Source organism: Ruditapes philippinarum, unplaced genomic scaffold (genome assembly GCF_026571515.1).
Source record: "Ruditapes philippinarum isolate M1 unplaced genomic scaffold, ASM2657151v2 ctg4157_1_1_1_1, whole genome shotgun sequence".
Taxonomy (NCBI): Eukaryota; Metazoa; Mollusca; class Bivalvia; order Venerida; family Veneridae; genus Ruditapes; species Ruditapes philippinarum.
Genome location: NW_026857621.1, coordinates 60198 through 79449, shown reverse-complemented (window position 1 = coordinate 79449; position 19252 = coordinate 60198). Strand labels below are relative to the sequence as shown.

The 19252-nt window shown below is 34.7% G+C and overlaps 2 protein-coding genes across 3 annotated transcripts; one reads left to right on the top strand and one right to left on the bottom strand.

Annotated features, from left to right (window-relative positions):
* The first annotated feature begins 3078 nt into the window (after positions 1 to 3078).
* On the top strand, positions 3079 to 12388 carry LOC132750373 (tetraspanin-18-like). 2 transcript variants are annotated; one of them, XM_060740339.1, is made up of 9 exons: positions 3079 to 3268; positions 3638 to 3718; positions 5907 to 6033; positions 6556 to 6698; positions 7547 to 7621; positions 8093 to 8197; positions 10465 to 10647; positions 11092 to 11178; positions 11715 to 12388. In XM_060740339.1, the coding sequence occupies exons 2-9, from the start codon at positions 3659 to 3661 to the stop codon at positions 11826 to 11828; spliced, it is 894 nt and encodes a 297-aa protein (XP_060596322.1). In that variant the 5' UTR covers positions 3079 to 3268; positions 3638 to 3658; the 3' UTR covers positions 11829 to 12388. The 2 variants fall into 2 exon arrangements, with proteins under 2 accessions (XP_060596322.1, XP_060596323.1); XM_060740340.1 differs by lacking the exon at positions 3079 to 3268 and adding an exon at positions 3298 to 3347.
* A 2491-nt stretch (positions 12389 to 14879) lies between these two features.
* LOC132750375 (uncharacterized) lies at positions 14880 to 16534 on the bottom strand. Its single transcript, XM_060740343.1, has 2 exons — positions 15529 to 16534; positions 14880 to 15478 (listed from the first exon to the last, which is right to left on the bottom strand). Exons 1-2 carry the CDS (start codon positions 16532 to 16534, stop codon positions 14880 to 14882), a joined length of 1605 nt encoding a protein of 534 aa, XP_060596326.1.
* Between the last annotated feature and the right edge of the window lie 2718 nt (positions 16535 to 19252).

Here is a 19252-nt window from a genome sequence, read left to right as displayed (position 1 = left end):
CGCCCATTATCCTTATAACATAATGAAAAATCTTTAGATATATTATTTGATCATAATGATGAACATTTAAAGTCTTTTCCGTAATATAATATCTACAAGAGGGACCGTAAATATGTTCTAAATTTACACTGTATGTAACAAGATTATTATTATTCAAAAGGAATAACAAATTTAAAATATGTTGATGGATTTAAAACAAATATTGTTTAATGACTAGTATTCAGATGTACCCACTGAACGCTGACAATATTAGGGTGGCAAACCCATGTGAATGTTTGCGTTTTTTTGTGGTTTGACCAAAAGTCCTCACCATAAATAACAAGTTTATTACAAGAATTCGCCATTTAATTCATGCACATATATAGTGCATGAAAATGGCGATTTACCAGAAAAATGCCTACTAATCGTATCTTCATGTATTTATAATACAATTAAAACATTCACTCTAACAGACTTCACAATATTCCCCTATAAAACAGATCGAGCGATCAAGTGCCTTACTACACGATATGTGCACAGCATTAAAACACGTCATGTATGACGTCAATAAACCAGATGACGCCAGGAAAATTACTCCCACGTCAACATATTTTTATCAATTCTCGTTTTTATTAAGATGTTTAAATAAAAAAAAAGATATCATTTTTTGTGAATCATGGTATAATGATGCATGATTTATGAATCAAATGCTTTGTAATTAATCACTCTGACCTATCAGCCCTCGAGATTATATTCCTACGCATTTGAACTCCAACCGTGCATTATTCTCAAGTTTGATATCTATTTTGTATGTGAGAAGTTAGCAGTGAACAGTGAGCTTAGCAAAAAGGCATTACAATTTATATAGGGAAATCAATGTTCTGTTTGAATGCTCAGCTGGCTGAGCAATCAAGCGTGCCATTCCTTAATATAGAGTAAAAATGCTCTACTGGAATGTTAGCTAAAAGAGCAATCTAGCGGGCATTCCAAAATATAGCGTAAAAATGCTATGCTGGAATGCTTAGCTGGCTATTTAATCTAGCCGGGGCATTCTTAGATAAAGTATAGAAATACCGAACTCGCAGAGCAATCTATTACTTATATGTAATAATTGTTTGTCTAGAGTGTTATTTAACTCTAAAACAATAAATTAATGTTAAATTTATTAACGTAACTCTCGCTTTAAAAATATCTAAAGATATTTTCAAGTATAATCTGTTATATATCAGCATTAAAAAAATAAAAAGTATAAATATATGCACAGTTTACTTGTTAAAGGACCCCTGTACACGTCGGGGGCTTAATTTACGTAACAATGTTATACTTTATACGTTGTCTTTTTATCAAACTAAATACAGATTATACATAGCTCTGTGCTAGATGGTAGATCTATTGTCTATATTCGGTCAATACTTAATGTATATGTAATTTAATTTTTACGTTTTTGTAGAGGACATTTTCTGCAAATCATTCTGACCTGTTAGATCCATGCTAACTTTCGTGAAAAATTTTAAAATATAATCAAAAGTAAAATAAATGTATTGTGAAGTGAGCAAAAAATGATTGGCACATTGTAAACATCACTTGCAATCCACGTAAATTACCAAAACAAGAGGTATTTATCTCTATGATTCATTGTTATAATTTTTAATTTTCAAAAAAGCCTATAACGTATATTCACCTCAAATTTATTTATTTATTTATTTATTTATTTATTTATTTATCTATCTATCTATTTATTTATTGGCTCATCGGGAGGCATGCAGCTTTAAGGGATTTATTTATCAACTATAACCTATGCAAGTTAAACAATATACCAAATTACGACCAACGTGGCTTGATTTTTTTTATATAATTTATATAAACACATGTATATATCAGAATTTACGTAAATTTATGACCAGAGCTCGTTAATGTCAAATTTGACCCTTGATCCCTTTACATGTACAAATTCCAGGAAGCCGATCGTTGTTTAATATGACGTTAAACAATGTATGATAGATTAAATGATAGATATAATTTAATTTTATTGTATTTTTAAAATGAAACATGTCACGATCTGATATTTTGTATTGGTTACAATATAAACAAACGCGTATCCGTATCCGTTCACAGACAAAAGATATCTTGAAAAAAGATATTATTTTTTTCATGCCTCGGTGTTTTGAAATGCAAATTAACGCAAAAAGTCTACAGGGATGAACGCGAATCAAAGCGACACTCGGATTAGCGGGAAATCAAATCGAGGCTCTGATTAGCGGTAGAAATCAAATCGAGACTGATTAGCGGTAAAACTCAAATCGAGACTGATTAGCGGTAAAACTCAAATCGAGACTCTAATTAACGGCATATCAAATCGAGACTCTGATAAATAGACTCTAATTTGAGGGATATTAAACCGAGACTGATTAGGAACGGTCATGAAAAATTTTAAAACTTAAAAATAACAAAATTCGGATGCCTTTTTGCACTCAGTTTCCCTTTTCATTTTTTCCCTTTGTTATCATCTTGTCTTTTACATAATGCAATTTATTTGAAATTTCAACGTTTCGTTTGGTTTGTCATTTGCATTGATGTTATATAAATGTAACTGGCTTTCTCTTCAACTCTCGTCAGCGTGCCTTACTGGTCCGCAACTTATCGCTCAAACCTGAGGGGCAGGCGCATTTATCACCATGACCATCTAGATGCATTTCATTTTCATTATCTGTCATAAGTTAAAAGGTTCATTAAATAGAATAATTTAAATTTCTATGCCTGAAGTTTCCCTCAACTAAGATGTGTAACATTTGTTTTGATAAATATATGGTTTAATTAAAGCTATATATATCATTTACGATTTCACAATGCCGGCGTTATAATAAGGGGACATAAAAGGAAAAAAATAACAAAGCACAGATTTACAAATGAATTGATAGATACCGACTGCTATTTCAATACATCTTATCTGATTATGGTAAAATAAAACCATTCTTTTTGTTCACCAACATATTGATCATAATTATATAGCATGCAATGCCACCATTGTTCTAAAATTGTTTTGATGGAAATAAATCTCTCATCTTTAAAAAGGATATGTCTTAACCGATATTTTTATTCAAGACTTCCTTCTACACTCGTTTGGCAATAACTGTTGGAGGTTTAAAGCGAGCTTTGATTTTGATACTTTAATATTTAATCAGCCATTTAATTATCTGATAAAATTGTGAAATTTTAATTAAATTTTTATTGGAAAAGACATTGACTGGCGTTATTGTTTTAGAATATATTGGATATAAATTCTACACTTGTAAGTTTAATGTCCAATCTTTTTTTCCGTCGCAAAAAGAAGGAATATTCATAATTATCCTTCAGGCGGTTTATTTAAAGTATAATATAATGAAAATTCACATGAAAATAAATATGTTCAGTGAAATTTATTATAATTAGTCGTCATATTTATTATATAATTTCCATTAATTTGAAATTACACAACTTTCCAAAGAAACATAAAGATGAAAGAAAAAGTTGTCCTGCATTTTACCTGTTTTACTTTTTTTTTTGAAAAAATTACAAAGCAGTCTATACTTGACACAGTTTATCTATATCATGAATTATTCAATCTCTGATTAGACTCAATAAAAAGTTTTTAATCTAATATCATTATTATTTTACATAGGTAACACGACCACTTCAGAAAATGGGTTTTATTCATGGGATTGGACGATTTCTGTTGGTTATAATAAACCTTGTTCTAGTGGTAAGTAAAATTTTCGTGATCTCTCCTTTTTAACTGGTTGATAATCTCCTTTTTAACTGGTTGATAATCTCCTTTTTAACTGGTAACTAACCTCCTTTTTAACTGGTTACTAACCTCCTATTCAACTAGTAAATAACCTCCTTTTTAACTGGTTAAAAGCATCATTATTAACTGGTTAATAGTAAAACTGCATATTTAGGTAAATTACCTATTGTCTCAAAATGCAGTAATTGCTTTCTTAGATTTTAAGAGCGGTGAAAATCTAAGTAAAGTTTGAAGGAACTAACAATGTACCTTCAGGTGGCATTTTGAAAAGAAAATTTGATACACATAAATTTCTAAATTAGTATGTAGAAAATATGAACGTGCATAAAATCACTAAATGTTTATAAAATTTCAATTTTCTTATAATGCATTGTTCTTATAGTCTGATTTTATTGACCTGTCAATAATGAATACATCATAGGACTCATTTAAATATTCGATCCCACTTCGATTTTGTCCGTGTAGTTTACGAGAATTAATGTGGAATATATTAGTCATGAATTGAAAGTCAAGCCGAAGGTTTTCGTTAATCCACAATAGGACAGTCGGTAAAGAGAATGCCTGTGGTTCGATCCTTACTGTTGCCTTTGTTTTAGTACTCTTTCTTTATTGTTGCAGTATATTTTAATGGAACAGATTTGTAGTGTTTTACGGCATTGACAAGACATTTAATAATTTTAATCCGTTTTAATTTTAAACATGAATTCTTAAAAAACATGTTATTTAAAAAGAGAATATACATAACAAAATTAAGTAAAACATAATAAAAAAATGAACAACATAAAATATTCATATATAGATTCAATAATGTTGAAAGTATTAATAAGAAAAAAACATGAACTTAAAACACGTGAGGCACTTGGATTATAAACTCGTGATTTACACTATTGCGTTATAACGCTGTGTACACTTAGTTTAGAGATACAAATTAAATTAAATTCCATCGTACAGCGTACATCTCACGGAACTTACCGAACATCTACCGAAGATTAATATACTGTGTGCATCGACCGTGTAATCAGTATGTAATTGACAGGTTAATAAAACCAAACAATACACACCCGAAATTGTAACGTTAAGTTGTATGGTTAAGATAAAACAGAATTCTATAAGTTTAATTCTCAAGTCATACAGTGTAGATGTGACTGTTTATTACTGTTATTATTATTATTATTATTATTATTATTATTATTATTATTATTATTATTATTATTATTATTATTATTATTAAAAACTATTGTTTATCATACACTGATTAATAGCCTGGCCATTTTACAAAAGAAAAAAAAATGTAACGATTCATTTGAAATACTAAAGAATTGTTTCAAACACTAAGGTAGATAAAATCGTTTTATAAAAACGATGGACTGAATTTTTCAAAAAAAGTCCGTTTGTTTCATTTGCAAGAGTGGAATTACCTTAAAAAAGAACATTTAATCATTTGAAATTGTATTGTTTGTTTGTTTGTTTTGAGTTTTACGTCACATCGACACAGAATAGGTCATATCGCGACGTTCCAGCTTTACTGGTGCAGGAAGACCTCAGGTGCTTTTCCGTGCATATTTCAGGCACGAACGGGTACCTGAGTAGAACCACCGACGTTCCGTAAGCTAGCTGGATAGCTTCCTCACATGAAAGAATCCAAAGTCCCTGTCGGGATTCGAACCCACAGAGGGTTTGAAGTCAACGACCATAACCACTCGGCCACGGACGCCCCTGAAATTGTATTGCCTTGTTGTTTACTAGTCATAAGTCATTACCTAGCTATAGCAGATAAATATTGGTTGCGTTTGAAACAATTATTTCTGAATTGTTTGTATTAAATTGTTCAAAATAACTTTGGTTAAGCCGTTTTTACAGAAGTATAAACAATTGAAAGTATATATCTTATATAACCCGAACCGTAAGGCAATGGTTATATAGCAAACAGTTTTACACACGATCGTAACTATAGGAAACCTGTTAAAATTTATTATTATGCAATATTGCTTTATTTAACAAGAAAGTAAAAAATCAACCTACGTCATCTGTGGTTTTAAATAAAATAAAAAGCATGATTACCCAATAAAAATCAATATTACAAACTTGCAGTATTATATAACATGTAACTATGTTTTTTTTTTCCCCATTTTAATGGTCTTAGATGGTGTCTTTGTCACTAATAACTGTCGGGTGCATTGTGAAATTTGGCGGCGATACTCTCAACAAGTACACTGACCCAGTACTTAAAAAGATTCAGGAAAGTGCGCAGGGGGCATTTGATGAAAATGGTAAGTGGCCTTGGTTTTTCCAACGCAGTGGTAAGCCGGTGCTGGGGGGATGACGTTAAAAGAAGTAATAAAACTACTGCCGTCCAATGAATTATCGAGTCTTTAATATTTTAAGTTTATTTCTTGCATCCACATATGCTTTGGAATGAATGGTATATTTTCTTATTCAAGTTCTTTTTTTTCTAAATAACGCACAATTCAAACTTAAAATATATACAGTGAATAAATCACTTCATCTTTTCTTGCTAGTGTATGCCATGTCTTGACATTACAAACATCTGCTTCACATGGTTACTGTACCGTTTGGGAGCCTATACCTGTCTTTCAAATTACCTGGAGTAGACTAGTCCATTCACTATGACAATATCGGCTACCCAATGCTATAAGGAAGTATCAATCAGTGGCAGCTAAATTATAGATATTTAAAAAAGACGGTTACATGTTAAAATAATATCACTGTTGTAACATTTACATGTATATTCATTTTACAAATAACGCAGATGTTGTGGTTTGTTCTTTCAGACTTCTCGGTGGACAACTTTGATTTAGGAGAGATATTTGGTACCGTAGCCACATTGCTCATCGTGATGGGCGTTGTTCTACTTGTCATTTCCTTCCTCGGATCATGTGGGGCCTGCTGTAACATCAAATGCATGCTTATATTAGTAAGATATATTTTATATACTTATACTTTTTCACTGTGTTATATATAAGTACGGCAGGCTTAAGTGGTCCTATGTTGACATAAGGAAACAATATGTGAAACGATATTATTACAAAAGACCATCAATGTGTAAATTTATTGAACTGATTTCTTCTAAAAACAAAACTATACTTACTAATCTAGCTAAATATTTGAGAGAATCGATTAAAATCTGGAACATTTTTATTAGTTCTAACAACTGAATTTTGATATTTTGTTAAAATTTATACTCAAACTTCAATTGATTTGTTGTATCAAATATGCTTATACTCTGCTTAGCAAATTGTTCTATAAGTGATAATAATATTCCCTTAATCCATTAATGTTCATTCTCCAGCTTTACATGAAATTGAATACTATATATTTAATCCTTTATTATTTGTTAAATAGAAACGTGACATCTTTACATTTTGTATATTTATATTGCAGTGATGATGTACTATGTCCAAATCCAAAATAAAATTCTGTTCTGTTCTGTTATTTAGTGCCATTTAAAGACGTTCCCAGGAGAAGTGAAAGCATTATTGAAAAGTACCGTCCGATAAATTTTGCAATTCTATATGTGACACAATAAATACATTATCACATTTAGAATGCCTTTGATTGCCAAATTTGTGCAAAGTAGAATTCGCCATATTAGTGCTAAATACATGAAATATAATAAACAAAATCCGACGATATGTGAATTTAACATCATAAAAGAGTTTTATTTTTGTTGTTGTTAATTTTTGTTCTTTTGTTGTTGTTGTTGTTGTTGTTGTAATCTGTTTAAACCTTTATTGTACACGTTATACTTTTCATTATTTTCAGTATGCTGTGATTCTACTCGTGTTGGTCCTCGGTCAGATTGTCTTTGTTGTCTTCCTGTTTGGCTACACGGCTGTGGTGCGTATTACAAGCCGATATAAATGAGCCGCATCATGACAAAACCAACGTAATGCGTTTGCGACCAGCATTGATCCAGACCAGCCTGCGCATCCGCGCAATCTGATCAGGTTTCATGCTGGTCGCTATCAGTTTCTCTACTTGTAATAGGGTTTGTAAGCGAACAGCATGGATCCTGATCAGACTGCGCGGATGCGCAGGCTGGTCTGGATCCATGCTGGTCGCAAACGCATTATGTTGGTTTTGTCATGACGCGGCTCAAATATTCAAGGTTATATGCATAATTACAGAGCAATACCATCTAAAAATCTGAAGAGAACGTGATACTAGAGTTTTGTTTCAAATAAATTACTACCTAATATGTAAATGTAGATGTTTGACCTTGACCTTAAATGGGACTTTTATAAGAACAGTTTACCGAAGACTCGAACTTTCTATATTTTGCTCGCTCATGTTTATCTTTTATTATAGCTAAAGGATGCCATGAAAAAGCCCCTCAAGAACCTGTTGAAGAATTACAAAGGATTAAATGGAACTAATGTGGAATCATTAGCTTGGACTTTCGTTATGCAAGAGGTATGTTTCTTTTCTTTCCGTTAATTTTCTATATCGTAATATATCGTTTGTATTCTCCAAATTAGGGTCCGCCCAGCCTTTGCCGCGCAGTAATCATCCTGGACTATTTTATGGTGCGGACCTTGGAAATTGCAGAATGTGGCCCGTACAGTTTTATGAAACTACATAGAGATGTTATATACAGCTTCAAAGAAACATGAACAAGCTTGTTTGAACAATCAAGATTTGATAGACGTTACATTCATATAATTATGTTACACGTATATGTACTTAAAATCACAAAACAGAACAGGACATTTTTTTTGCGCCGCTTCGACACATGTTGTTTGACGTTGTACGTGATATACGTAATTAAAATATGATGAGAAACGCGCGTCAAATATTAGTGTTCAAGCATTGAATTATAAGCGCGTCAATGTTGAAAGGTTTTCTTTTTTGCATCGATGAATTTAGTATTGAATCTACACTTATTCAACATCCTCTATAAAAGGGAAAAAAGCCGGAGTAGCTTTAATTCTGACCACCTAACACTAGAGCGAACTGTACCCAGTTTAAGGTGCATATGTACTTTTAAAAGCCATTTGACGATACTAGAGACCTTTCAAATAGAACTAAACATCCAATGTTAGTTTTCTCTCCCTCCGCAACTCTCAAAAAATGGTATAAGGAAATTATTTCATGCCGAGAAAATGGTGCCATTTTATTTGCAGCTCAATAAGCTATACATAAATGGGCATATTATGACTGACATTTTAGCTGAAAGGAGTTTATCATGCTATCACATGTTATTGCCTTTGTTTTGTCAGTTGTTTTGTCAGTTGTTTTTTATGATTTGACTTCAACTATCAGAACGTTATCTGACGGTCCGCTTGATTGCCGGCTCGCCACGGCGAGCCGGTATTACGTTAGGATTTTACTGAGAAACAACCTAAAAGTCCGAATACATCCAAAAATTTAATCGAAGCTTGGCTTCCAGCTTTCTATAAAAATTCATCTATCAGGGCTAGGATCCAAAATTATTTAGCCAATCAAATTTAATCTTACATAGCGTCAAAAAACCTTCAATTTTCACGCCATATTTAAAAAGCAGCAAGTATTGTTTTGAGCGCAAAGATATTATGACGATTAAAAATGTTTGTTTTCATGAATTCTTTTCAATAAATCATATTAACACTGACTTTTGATTTAGCGATTTCACCTGTTCCTCTGTAGTAAGTTTTCGTTTGGTTAATTAACATAAGTGTACACCTGGTTCTGTGCATTTTTTCTTTTTCCTTTTTTTCCGGTCATTTTATCCTTTCCGGTATTTAGTGTATATATTTACTGGCCGGGATCCGGGACGCCCGGACTGGCCGGGATCCGGGATCGTATAAGATATAGAGGAAAAACTTATAAACTATATTTGTGTTGATTATTGTCGTAATGAAAGGCCATTAAACGTTAAGTTTTTTTTATTGTATGTAATGAACGTTAAATTAATTAAACTTTGGATATAAATATATTTAGAGCTATTTATCAACAAACTTAAAAATCACTATACTTATATGCCTAATTAATTGGAAAAATCAAAGACTACATTCTTGAATTGGTCAAATCCCGGGATCCCTTTATGTTTTAATGCGATCCCAGCTTTTCTGAAAACTATATTCTTGAACTGGCCAATTCCTTGGATCTCTTTATACTTTAATACGATCCCGGCTTTTCTGAAAACTATATTCTTGAACTGGTCAATTCCCGGGATCCCTATATGTTTTAATAGGATCCTTGCTTATCTGAAAAGCATCTAAGACTGGTTAATTCCCGGGATCCCTATATTTTTAATAGGATCCCGGCTTTTCTGGCTGAATTATTTGACAACTTGTGTTTACTTTAGGACTTGTGTCTGTCACTCATTCCAATACTAAATATTATATTACAACTTAACTTCGTATAAAGAGACATCTTTATGAATTCTACCTATCTAACATTTATTTGGTCAAGGTCAAAAGGCCATATAGTAAATGTGCATAGACATAGGGACTTCATTCTATCTGTTTACATGCATCTTCATATATACTCATATTCCTCTTTGTTAAACTGAGTGAAACTGGCTTCCATAACTTTATGTCACTTTTATTTTGATGTTCGCTGAAGTCTCTTCAGCTAACAGAACTGTCATTTTTACATTTAAACGCACCCCTGGAAAAAAAATTACGAACCGAGTCGCTACTAGCTTTTTTAAAAGCTAACCTTGTGTATTGATTATGGTGGTTACACTTGTATTGCAGTTCCAGTGTTGTGGACTAGAAAACTATGAAGACTTTAAGCGAGGAGACAGTGAATGGTTTGGTGAGGGCAATGCCGATTGGAAAACTCCCGTATCCTGCTGCAAACAATTACCAAAAGTTAAAAATGACTTCGATTGTGCACAAACCAACGGACATGACGCGGAGCACAACAATTTCAACAAAGTATCCGCATGATCTAAATTAGAATATTGAATATTCAAAAGATAAAAATATACTCTACTGATCTACTCTGACAATAAAGATAATTCATCAAACAAAGAAGAGTCTAATTTATACCCACCGATCATAGGTTTAATACAAAAGTGCATTGAAAAAAGTGCCTAATGTTACGTCGCATGATGATGTAATTTCAATCTATCATACTTCCGGTTAAAAATTGTTTGCAATATTCTCCAAGGGCGAGTAATCCATACAGACTTAAGAAAATTCTAGTTCTCTCCCCTGGTCAAAATAAATTCTGATAATTATGCTATAATTATGTAGTGGAAAAATTATATTAAAATATTGGTTCGCCTCGGGTGTTAATTGAGTTCTCGGGATGTTTATATGCACTGTTACCCTGAGAGACATGTGTTATTTTATATGATATAAAATTTGTCTTTTAAGGGATGTGTTGACGAGATATGGAGAGTTCTGATCGAAGAGAACACAACTTACACTTATTTAGGCGTCACAGCAATACTTGGCTTCCAGGTAAAATACAATCATAATTACAATTAAATGACAAAGATTTATTAACTTGCATTGAATCGTTTTCTCCAACGTCACTTCCTGTTAGATCAGTAAGCCATTTGATATTAGTACCCATTTATTCACACATGGGTAATATTTTTTTTTTTTTTTTTAGATTTTGTCAAACCAAAATTTAAAGTGTTTCCGGTAACATTTTGCTAATGTTCAATAAAAAAATGAATAAAGTCTTTTTTAATAGCGGGGTCAATAAATCACATTCGTCATAGATTTTGTATTGCTCATGAATTTAAATACAGAATAAATAGCACCCATCATTTTTATTTAATATCAATAGGGGATTGAAGCATACATTTATTTTCTGTATTCAGACATACTGGTACATTTTGGTTTGGTTTAATTGGTACGAAAAAGTTGCAACTGATATTACAAAATGAGGAAGTAAGGGCTGTTTCACATGATAAAACATGCATGCATGTTTTGATATCGCATAATCCTTAACAAACAAGTACGTTAAACGGTGTAATTTCCTCTTTCAGCTGCTGATGATAGTGTTTGCGTTCCTCATGTATTGCAAAGATGATGAAAAGGTTCAGCCTTCGGAACGACGATCCAAGGGAAAGAAGAAGAGAAACCGCCGTTCAGAATGGTAGAAAAAGCGACCAAAATAACATTCTTGAAAGACAATTATCTAGAATACAACACAACATTGCATGTCTTTATGTTCTCATTCTTCAACATAAATATTTTATCAAAGGTGACATATATATAGTAAAGGATAGAATTTCGTCAAAATGTGCAGTTAAAAAGCTGAAAGACGGATGACGTCATCATCAAATGGTGTAAGAGCAGAGAAATCTAGATTGAAAGTGTAGATTATATTTTATTTTCACTGTTTAATTTTCAGGAAAGAAATAAACATTAAAGTGCATACCCTACATGTAGAAATGCATTCATGCTAACTATAAGTTAAACAATTAAAAAAAGAAGCAATAAAGATATAACATTGATAAATTTTGCTTGCAAAGATCAATACATAGCTGTAATATAAACTTATTTTTAACACTTACCATTATGCTTTGATAGACTTTAAGTTGCTGGCCCAACGTCTTACATCAGTTAATATATTTTAATAAAGTTTTGTAATTGTTATCGCTATTTAACCATTTAGAAAAAGTGAAATTTGTGTTAATAAAAGAGACATTGAGCTCAACATTGTTTATTTGTCATCTATAAATACATGTATACATATATTTCATATTCGTAATCATCGATTTCATCGATTCGGTCTACATGCTCATGCTAAATCAAACCTGTCTGTCTGTCTCACCGTGCTGATAATTATGCTGTATAACTGTAATTTACAAACATCAGTGCAATACAAATAGAAACAATGATTTCTAAGAATTACTGTAAGACAAGAAAAAAGCCAGAGTAAATAAAATACTAAATTTCACATCATACCAACACTGTTAATAAAGAATATCTGGCGACTTCCCGGCTTTTACTGATGAGGAAGATCTCAGGTGCCCCTCACCCCCGCCCTCCGCCTAACTCCTTGCATTATTTAAGATATAATTCATCACACCAGTACAACAATGGCCTTCCGTAAGCAGCTTCATATAGCTTCTTCACATTCATGAAAGGATCAAAATTGAGCTCGCGTCACGACAAAACCAACATAATGGGTTTGCGACCAGCATGGATCCAGACCAGCCTGCGCATCCGCGCAGTCTGATCAGGATCCATGCTGTTCGCTTACCAACTTTATAACAAGTAGAGAAATTGATAGCGAACAGTATGGATCCTGATCAGACTGCACGAATGCGCAGGCTGGTCTGGATTAATGCTTGTCGCAAACTCACTATGTTGGTTTTGTCATGTCGCGGCTCAAATGTTATTGGCGAAAATGGACCAACAGTGTGAGGGGTGTGTGGTTTTAGGGTTACCAAATGCACCCATCTAAAACAAGCAATTATCATAGTATTGCCGGCAATCCATAAGTTCCCTACCGGTTAGAACCCCAGCAACATTCTGAAAGACCATTGGTCATTGAATTATGTCATTGAATGAATGAATGAATGAATGAATGAATGAATGAATGAATGAATGAATGAATGAATGAATGAATGAATGAACGAATGAATGAATGACATGAATAAACTTAAATCTTCATATATGTATGTCTGTATCTAAGTAATATGTTAATGCTTCCCTAATTATGTTTATAGAATAGATAATCAAAATAATAGATAATAAAATAAAGATGCTAGACTTATGAACATTGTCATACATGATGTGAGTATAACAAAGAACAATTATCTCAAGTTTAACGAAGATACCATTTATAGTCACAAAAAAGAAAAGTGAAAAAAAAAACATTTATAGTAACAAAGAAGAAAATTAAAAGAACAATTCAAGTAAATTTCAAGTTGAAATGAAAAAAATCACGGAAACCCATGTTTTAAAAATCTAATCACATATGAAGGATGTCTTGATAATCAATGTCTTTTTTTAAATTTGAAGTAAATCCATGGAGAAATAAGAAAGTTAAAGAATGAGTAAGAAAAATTCAAAGTTTAAGGAGGAGATAATTCTAGAAATATGGACGCTAGATTTATAACCCTTGTCATATTATTATGATGTGGGAGTTTGAAATAAAGAAGTTATAAAAAAAATCATCATTTTTTTCATGAAAATATTAAGTTCAAGGGGGTATTTCTGAAACATTTTTTGCTACAGTTACAGTTGTAAACCTTGTCACATAATGATGAGGTTGATGATCAGAAACATATATTTTTAGTTTCATAAAAATGTTTTCACTATTTTTGAGTAATGACAAATATTGTAATATTTGCCATATTTTAAGCCTATTTGTTGCCATAGCAACAAAAGTTTTCAACATAGGAAGAAAAGAAAATCACGTACTTAATTTCCAGACTGCCATCTATCCATTTATCAAGTTTAATAAAAATATTTTTAGTACTTTTGCGTTATCACGGAATCCAGTTTTGTGAACGGACTGACTGACTGACGGACGGAAGGACGGACAGGCGGACGGACGGAGGATAAACCTAAAGTCCCCTCTGGTTAAACCGGTAGGGGACTAAAAAAAACTTGGATATGAAGGTACCATGGCAGTGATGTATTTTGAGGATGAACAAGATTCTTCTGACTATGAAATACATTGTACATGTGTATCAATTTTATCATGAAGAATGCGTGTAACGTCATTGTACATTAAAACAGTACAGATACTATTTGTTACAGTAATTAAAGCCGTGTCATATTTTATAATAAAATGAGAACATAAGCCCAAAAATGAGGATTTTGCGAAGTACATTTTGTACATGTAGAACCCCTTCAATGTTGGCTTGCATGCTGCATGTAGAACTTTAGGATTAGTGTCTTGATCTACTTATATTAGTGTAATTTAAGTAATATTTTGTTTCGTTAAACAAAACAATGAACATGGATATGCATTGTGTACATGTTAAACCGGTGTGTTAAATTGTGTAATACAAGATGTCTTATTGCTTCGATTTTTAGGACTGACCAAAGATATTGAGTTGAATAACAGATGTCCTGCTGAAGGTAGACGTCATCAGCCGAGTTACCATCCGTCTGCAGGTGTTTCGCTCCATTTACACTCGGGACACCCTCGGGATGGTGGAGCAAGTAGGGTTGATCAGGCCCTACCCCGTCTACCTTGGCTGCCACTCATGTTTGCTACGGAGCATCCATAGCCAACTGGACGCTCTTTCGGCTGTTCTCCCCAGAGCATGGACTGTGCGCTTTCGTGCCGCTCCTTTGATGCCCAATTCTCCGAGCATCCTCCACACTGATTGTGATGGGAAGCCACGACATCCGACCTCAATCGGGAAGACCTGAGTGTTCCAGCCGTTGGACTTGCAGGATTGGGCCAAGTCTTCGTACTTGGACCTCTTGAGCTCGTGGGATTCTTCAATGCGTTCCTCCCATGGGACTGTCAGCTCAACCAGCACCACTCGTTTAGGATTCCTGGACAATATCACAATGTCTGGCCGGAGGGTAGTCTGGGCGATTTCCTGGGGGAACTGTAGTTGTTCCTTTAGGTCAGCCTTCATTTCCCATGACCTGGATTCATTCAGGATTCCGGTCGATGCTGGGGCTGACTTGGGTACTTGTTCTCCCTCCTTCAGGAACCCGATGTAGCGGTTCTGGTTTGGCCTCGGTCTCTCTTTCTTCCTTTCGGTCTCAAGGACATGGGCTACCTCAGACAGGACCTGGTCATGACGCCATCTGTAGCGCCCCTGAGATAGGGCTGTGGGGCATGATGAGAGTACATGTTTGAGTGATCCTAGTGAACCACACACAATGGACATGCCGGGTCGTCAATCAACTTCCACTGGTACAGGTTGGTAGGAGATGGGAGCATGTCGTAGATAGAACGAAGCAGGAAACTCAGTCTGAGTGGCTCGTACTGCCAGATCTCTTGCCAGGATAATTTCCTTTCTGGAACCTGCCATCTTGTCCAGTTTCCCTGTGGTCCTAGCTGGACTGCCCTTGACATTCTTTCCTGCTCTGCTTCTTTCCTGATCTCGGTCTGTACTAGGGATCTTCTTTCCTGCTGTGTTGAAGTCTCCCATCTTTGGTGCTTCCTGGTGCCTAGTCCTTCTTTTCCTATGTTTGTCATACCCACAATGTCTTGGTGCTTGAGACTGCTCTCTGCAAGCTCCACCGCACGACTCACTGACCACTTTCGCCCAGTCCTAACCTCGATGCCAGCGCCGCTGATCTTCTCGTCTTTGGAATCTCTCAGCGTTAGCAGAAGTCTGGTCTTAGCAACTTTGAATTCCTCTACAATAGAGTTGATGGGCATCTGTAGCTTTGCTGTCTTGCTGTAGAGACCTATGTTGGTGAAGGATGGAGGCAGGCCTAACCATCTTCTTAGGTGCTTGCTGACAGTCCGCTCCAGCTTCTCTACTGTACTGGTTGGAATATCGTTAACCATCATTGGCCAAACGAGTCTGGGTAGTAGATTGTGTTGGTACACCCAAGCCTTGAATTTCCCCGGAAGATCGCACTTGTCTATTCTTCTCAACCCCTCCTCCGCCTGTTGTTGAAGACGGGCTTGACTGCTCTTGTCTGATAGTGAGGTGTCGAACCACTTTCCCAAGCACTTGACTGGATTGTTGGACAGGGATGGGATGTCCTCTCCCTGTATGGTCATCTTGAATCTTTCCGTGACCTTTCCTTTCTTAATCACCAGGCTTCGTGACTTGGCTGGCTTGAACTGCATTCGGGCCCATGTCGCTGTTTCCTCTAGTGCCGTGAGTACCCATCGTGCTTGGATGTGAGTTTCCGTCGTGACGGTCATGTCGTCCATAAACCCACGGTTGGATGGTAGGCGGATACCATAGTTAGTCTTTGCGTCGTATTTCCACCTCTGCTGCCTTGATGATGATGTTCATGCCCATCACAAACAGTATAACAGAGATGGTACATCCAGTCACAATGCCTTTCTGTAGCTCAATCCAGTCTGTTGTGAACTGTTCACAAGAGAACCTCAGGTGAATGTTGCTGAAGTAACTCTGGATGAGTTTTGTGGCATGATCCGGGATGTGGTAGTGGTGCAGAGCTTCCAAGATCAGTTGGTGTGGGATCGATCCATAGGCGTTCGCAAGATCTAACCAAATGACACTGAGATCTTTGTGGTTGATCCTGGCCTCATGAAGCAGCTGCGCACCCCGAGAAACCGGGTATTCCTCCCTTTTGGACTGAGGTGTTGATGTTTCTCCTTGGGCACAAAGCAACCTTCGGCTTGTTTCCAGCAGTCTGGAACTGTTCCCTTCCTCCATACCACTTTCAACAGTTGCCAGAGACGTCTCAGAAGCTTGGGGCACTTCTTATAAACTTTGTAGGAAATGCCACTCGGTCCAGGAGCTGAACATGACCGGGCCTTCATAACAACACTTGTCACTTCTTTAAATGTTGGTTCCTTCAGATCTAGTGGAATTGATGGTTCTTCAACAGGAAGAATTCTGTCACAGTTGCCTAGAGGGTCGTGCCTCTTGGTGTCTGAGTGTACATCCCGTAGGTGCTGCTCCACTTCTGTCTTACTACTCTCCATCTTTCCTGATCTTTCCTCTCCTAGTAGGCCCCTAGAAAATCTGTAAGGATTTGCTATGAAGGCGGCTCTCTTCTTTGCTTTGGTCTTCCTCTTTTTGGCCACTCTCTCTGCCGTAGTGAGGGTCTTCAGGCGTGACCTCAGCTGTCCTCTCAACTGGGCGAGACCTTCTCTCTCAGTCTGGTTGGCACCCTTGAAACGCTTACGTAAAGTACGGAGTTCTGAATATAGATTTAAACTGTATGTACATTATTTATAAAACCAGTGTTGAATTTCTTTGTGAATTACATAATGCAACCAATACTGTTTTTAACGCAAAAGACCAACTGCATACAAATGTACATAATTTTTTTATATACTGATATTTTAAACGTTGGTATTTTAATTTTCAACTTGGAAACAATGTTGGTACATAGGTGTTCGGCGCGTTGATTGGTCACTACCCCCGCACCCCCCTCACCCCCACGCCTACTCTACAGCCCTCGATCCTACCTCTCAAAATCATGTAAAATACAGTATTTTTCATTTGAAACATGTTTTAATCTTTTGTTCATGCTTTTAATTCAATTACCTTCATTTCCCGCAAAAAAATAAAAAATTGATACATATATATACATCTTTATTATATACCTATACATTTTCTCCCTAAAATACACGCAAATATTGAAGCGCAAATACGCTTCAACGGATAGAAATTTCCGTATTATGTTAGTGACAAATACGGTACCATATATGGAAGTGCCGGACTATTTTTGACGTTGGTTCCGATCTTAGCTTTGTATAACGTTGCATTTGGAAACGGGAACCAAAATTATTAAAGGCGTGGTCAGTTTGTAAGAATTACGTATTCATCCGTCGGTCATGAATTTATTTCTTGACAACTACATTTCATTTTCTGAATAAAACAAAAATGTATATAATAAAAGGAAAATTATGTTGTAGTAGCTTTCTGAGACTATGTATTTTTCTACTAGCATCGTTGAAAAATTGATATCTTGCTCGACCTTCGGTCTCGCAAGATATCAATTTTCCACCGCTGCTCGTAGCAAAATACAAAGCCTCAGAAAGCTACTACAACGTAATATTCCGTATATATTTAGCAAATATATATGTATCAATTTTTTATTTTTTATTTTACACCTATATGTTGGTATAGATCTTGTCGTCTAATCTATATATAGATGCGTAACACCCATATCTGAAAGTAAATATTACAACTAGCAGAAATAACAATACTCACCGTTCAAATTTTCCGCAATTTATATTTTTGAAGTAAAGTCTAGTCAAAATTTATGTTATGTGTTAGTCAAATTATTTCCTTATTATATAATTTTATGTTTATATGTTTTGTTAATTACTTTTGAATAACTGTTCTTTATATTGTTGATATATCATAACCTTATGCATATTATATGCCTTGGTTTTGAATAAAATCTTGAATCTTGTTTAGGTTTTAGCTATAATTTGATTTAAAAAGTTCATCTGATTGTTTAAAGTATTTTAAAGATAAGATTAATTAATGTATATAGTTATATTCAAAGGTGAATGAATGACACGTTCGTAGACATGTTTATTTAAAGGGATATTAATGTCATCTTTGCCTTTGGGTCATGATTTAGCACATTGTAGATAACTTATCAGAACTGTGACTGCAAGTGCAACATCACGTTAGTCATCATTTTTACTGGTGTGTTATATGGGAATCACGTAAACCTTTATTAATGGAATTAATTTTAAATTGACACTCTGAGTCTCTAGGTGCATGTAGATGTTATTTCATTTCTGAGTTATAGATAAACAAGCAACTGAGCAATAGTCCGACTTTTGCATGGTTCAAGCAAGTTGGTTTTAGTTTATACTTAATTATTCTATTTTGATTGTGTTGGAAGCTATAAGCTTATTGAAACACTCTAAAAATCCACTCTTGAATCTGTTTGTGAAACCAACCATACTAAGTATTGTATATAG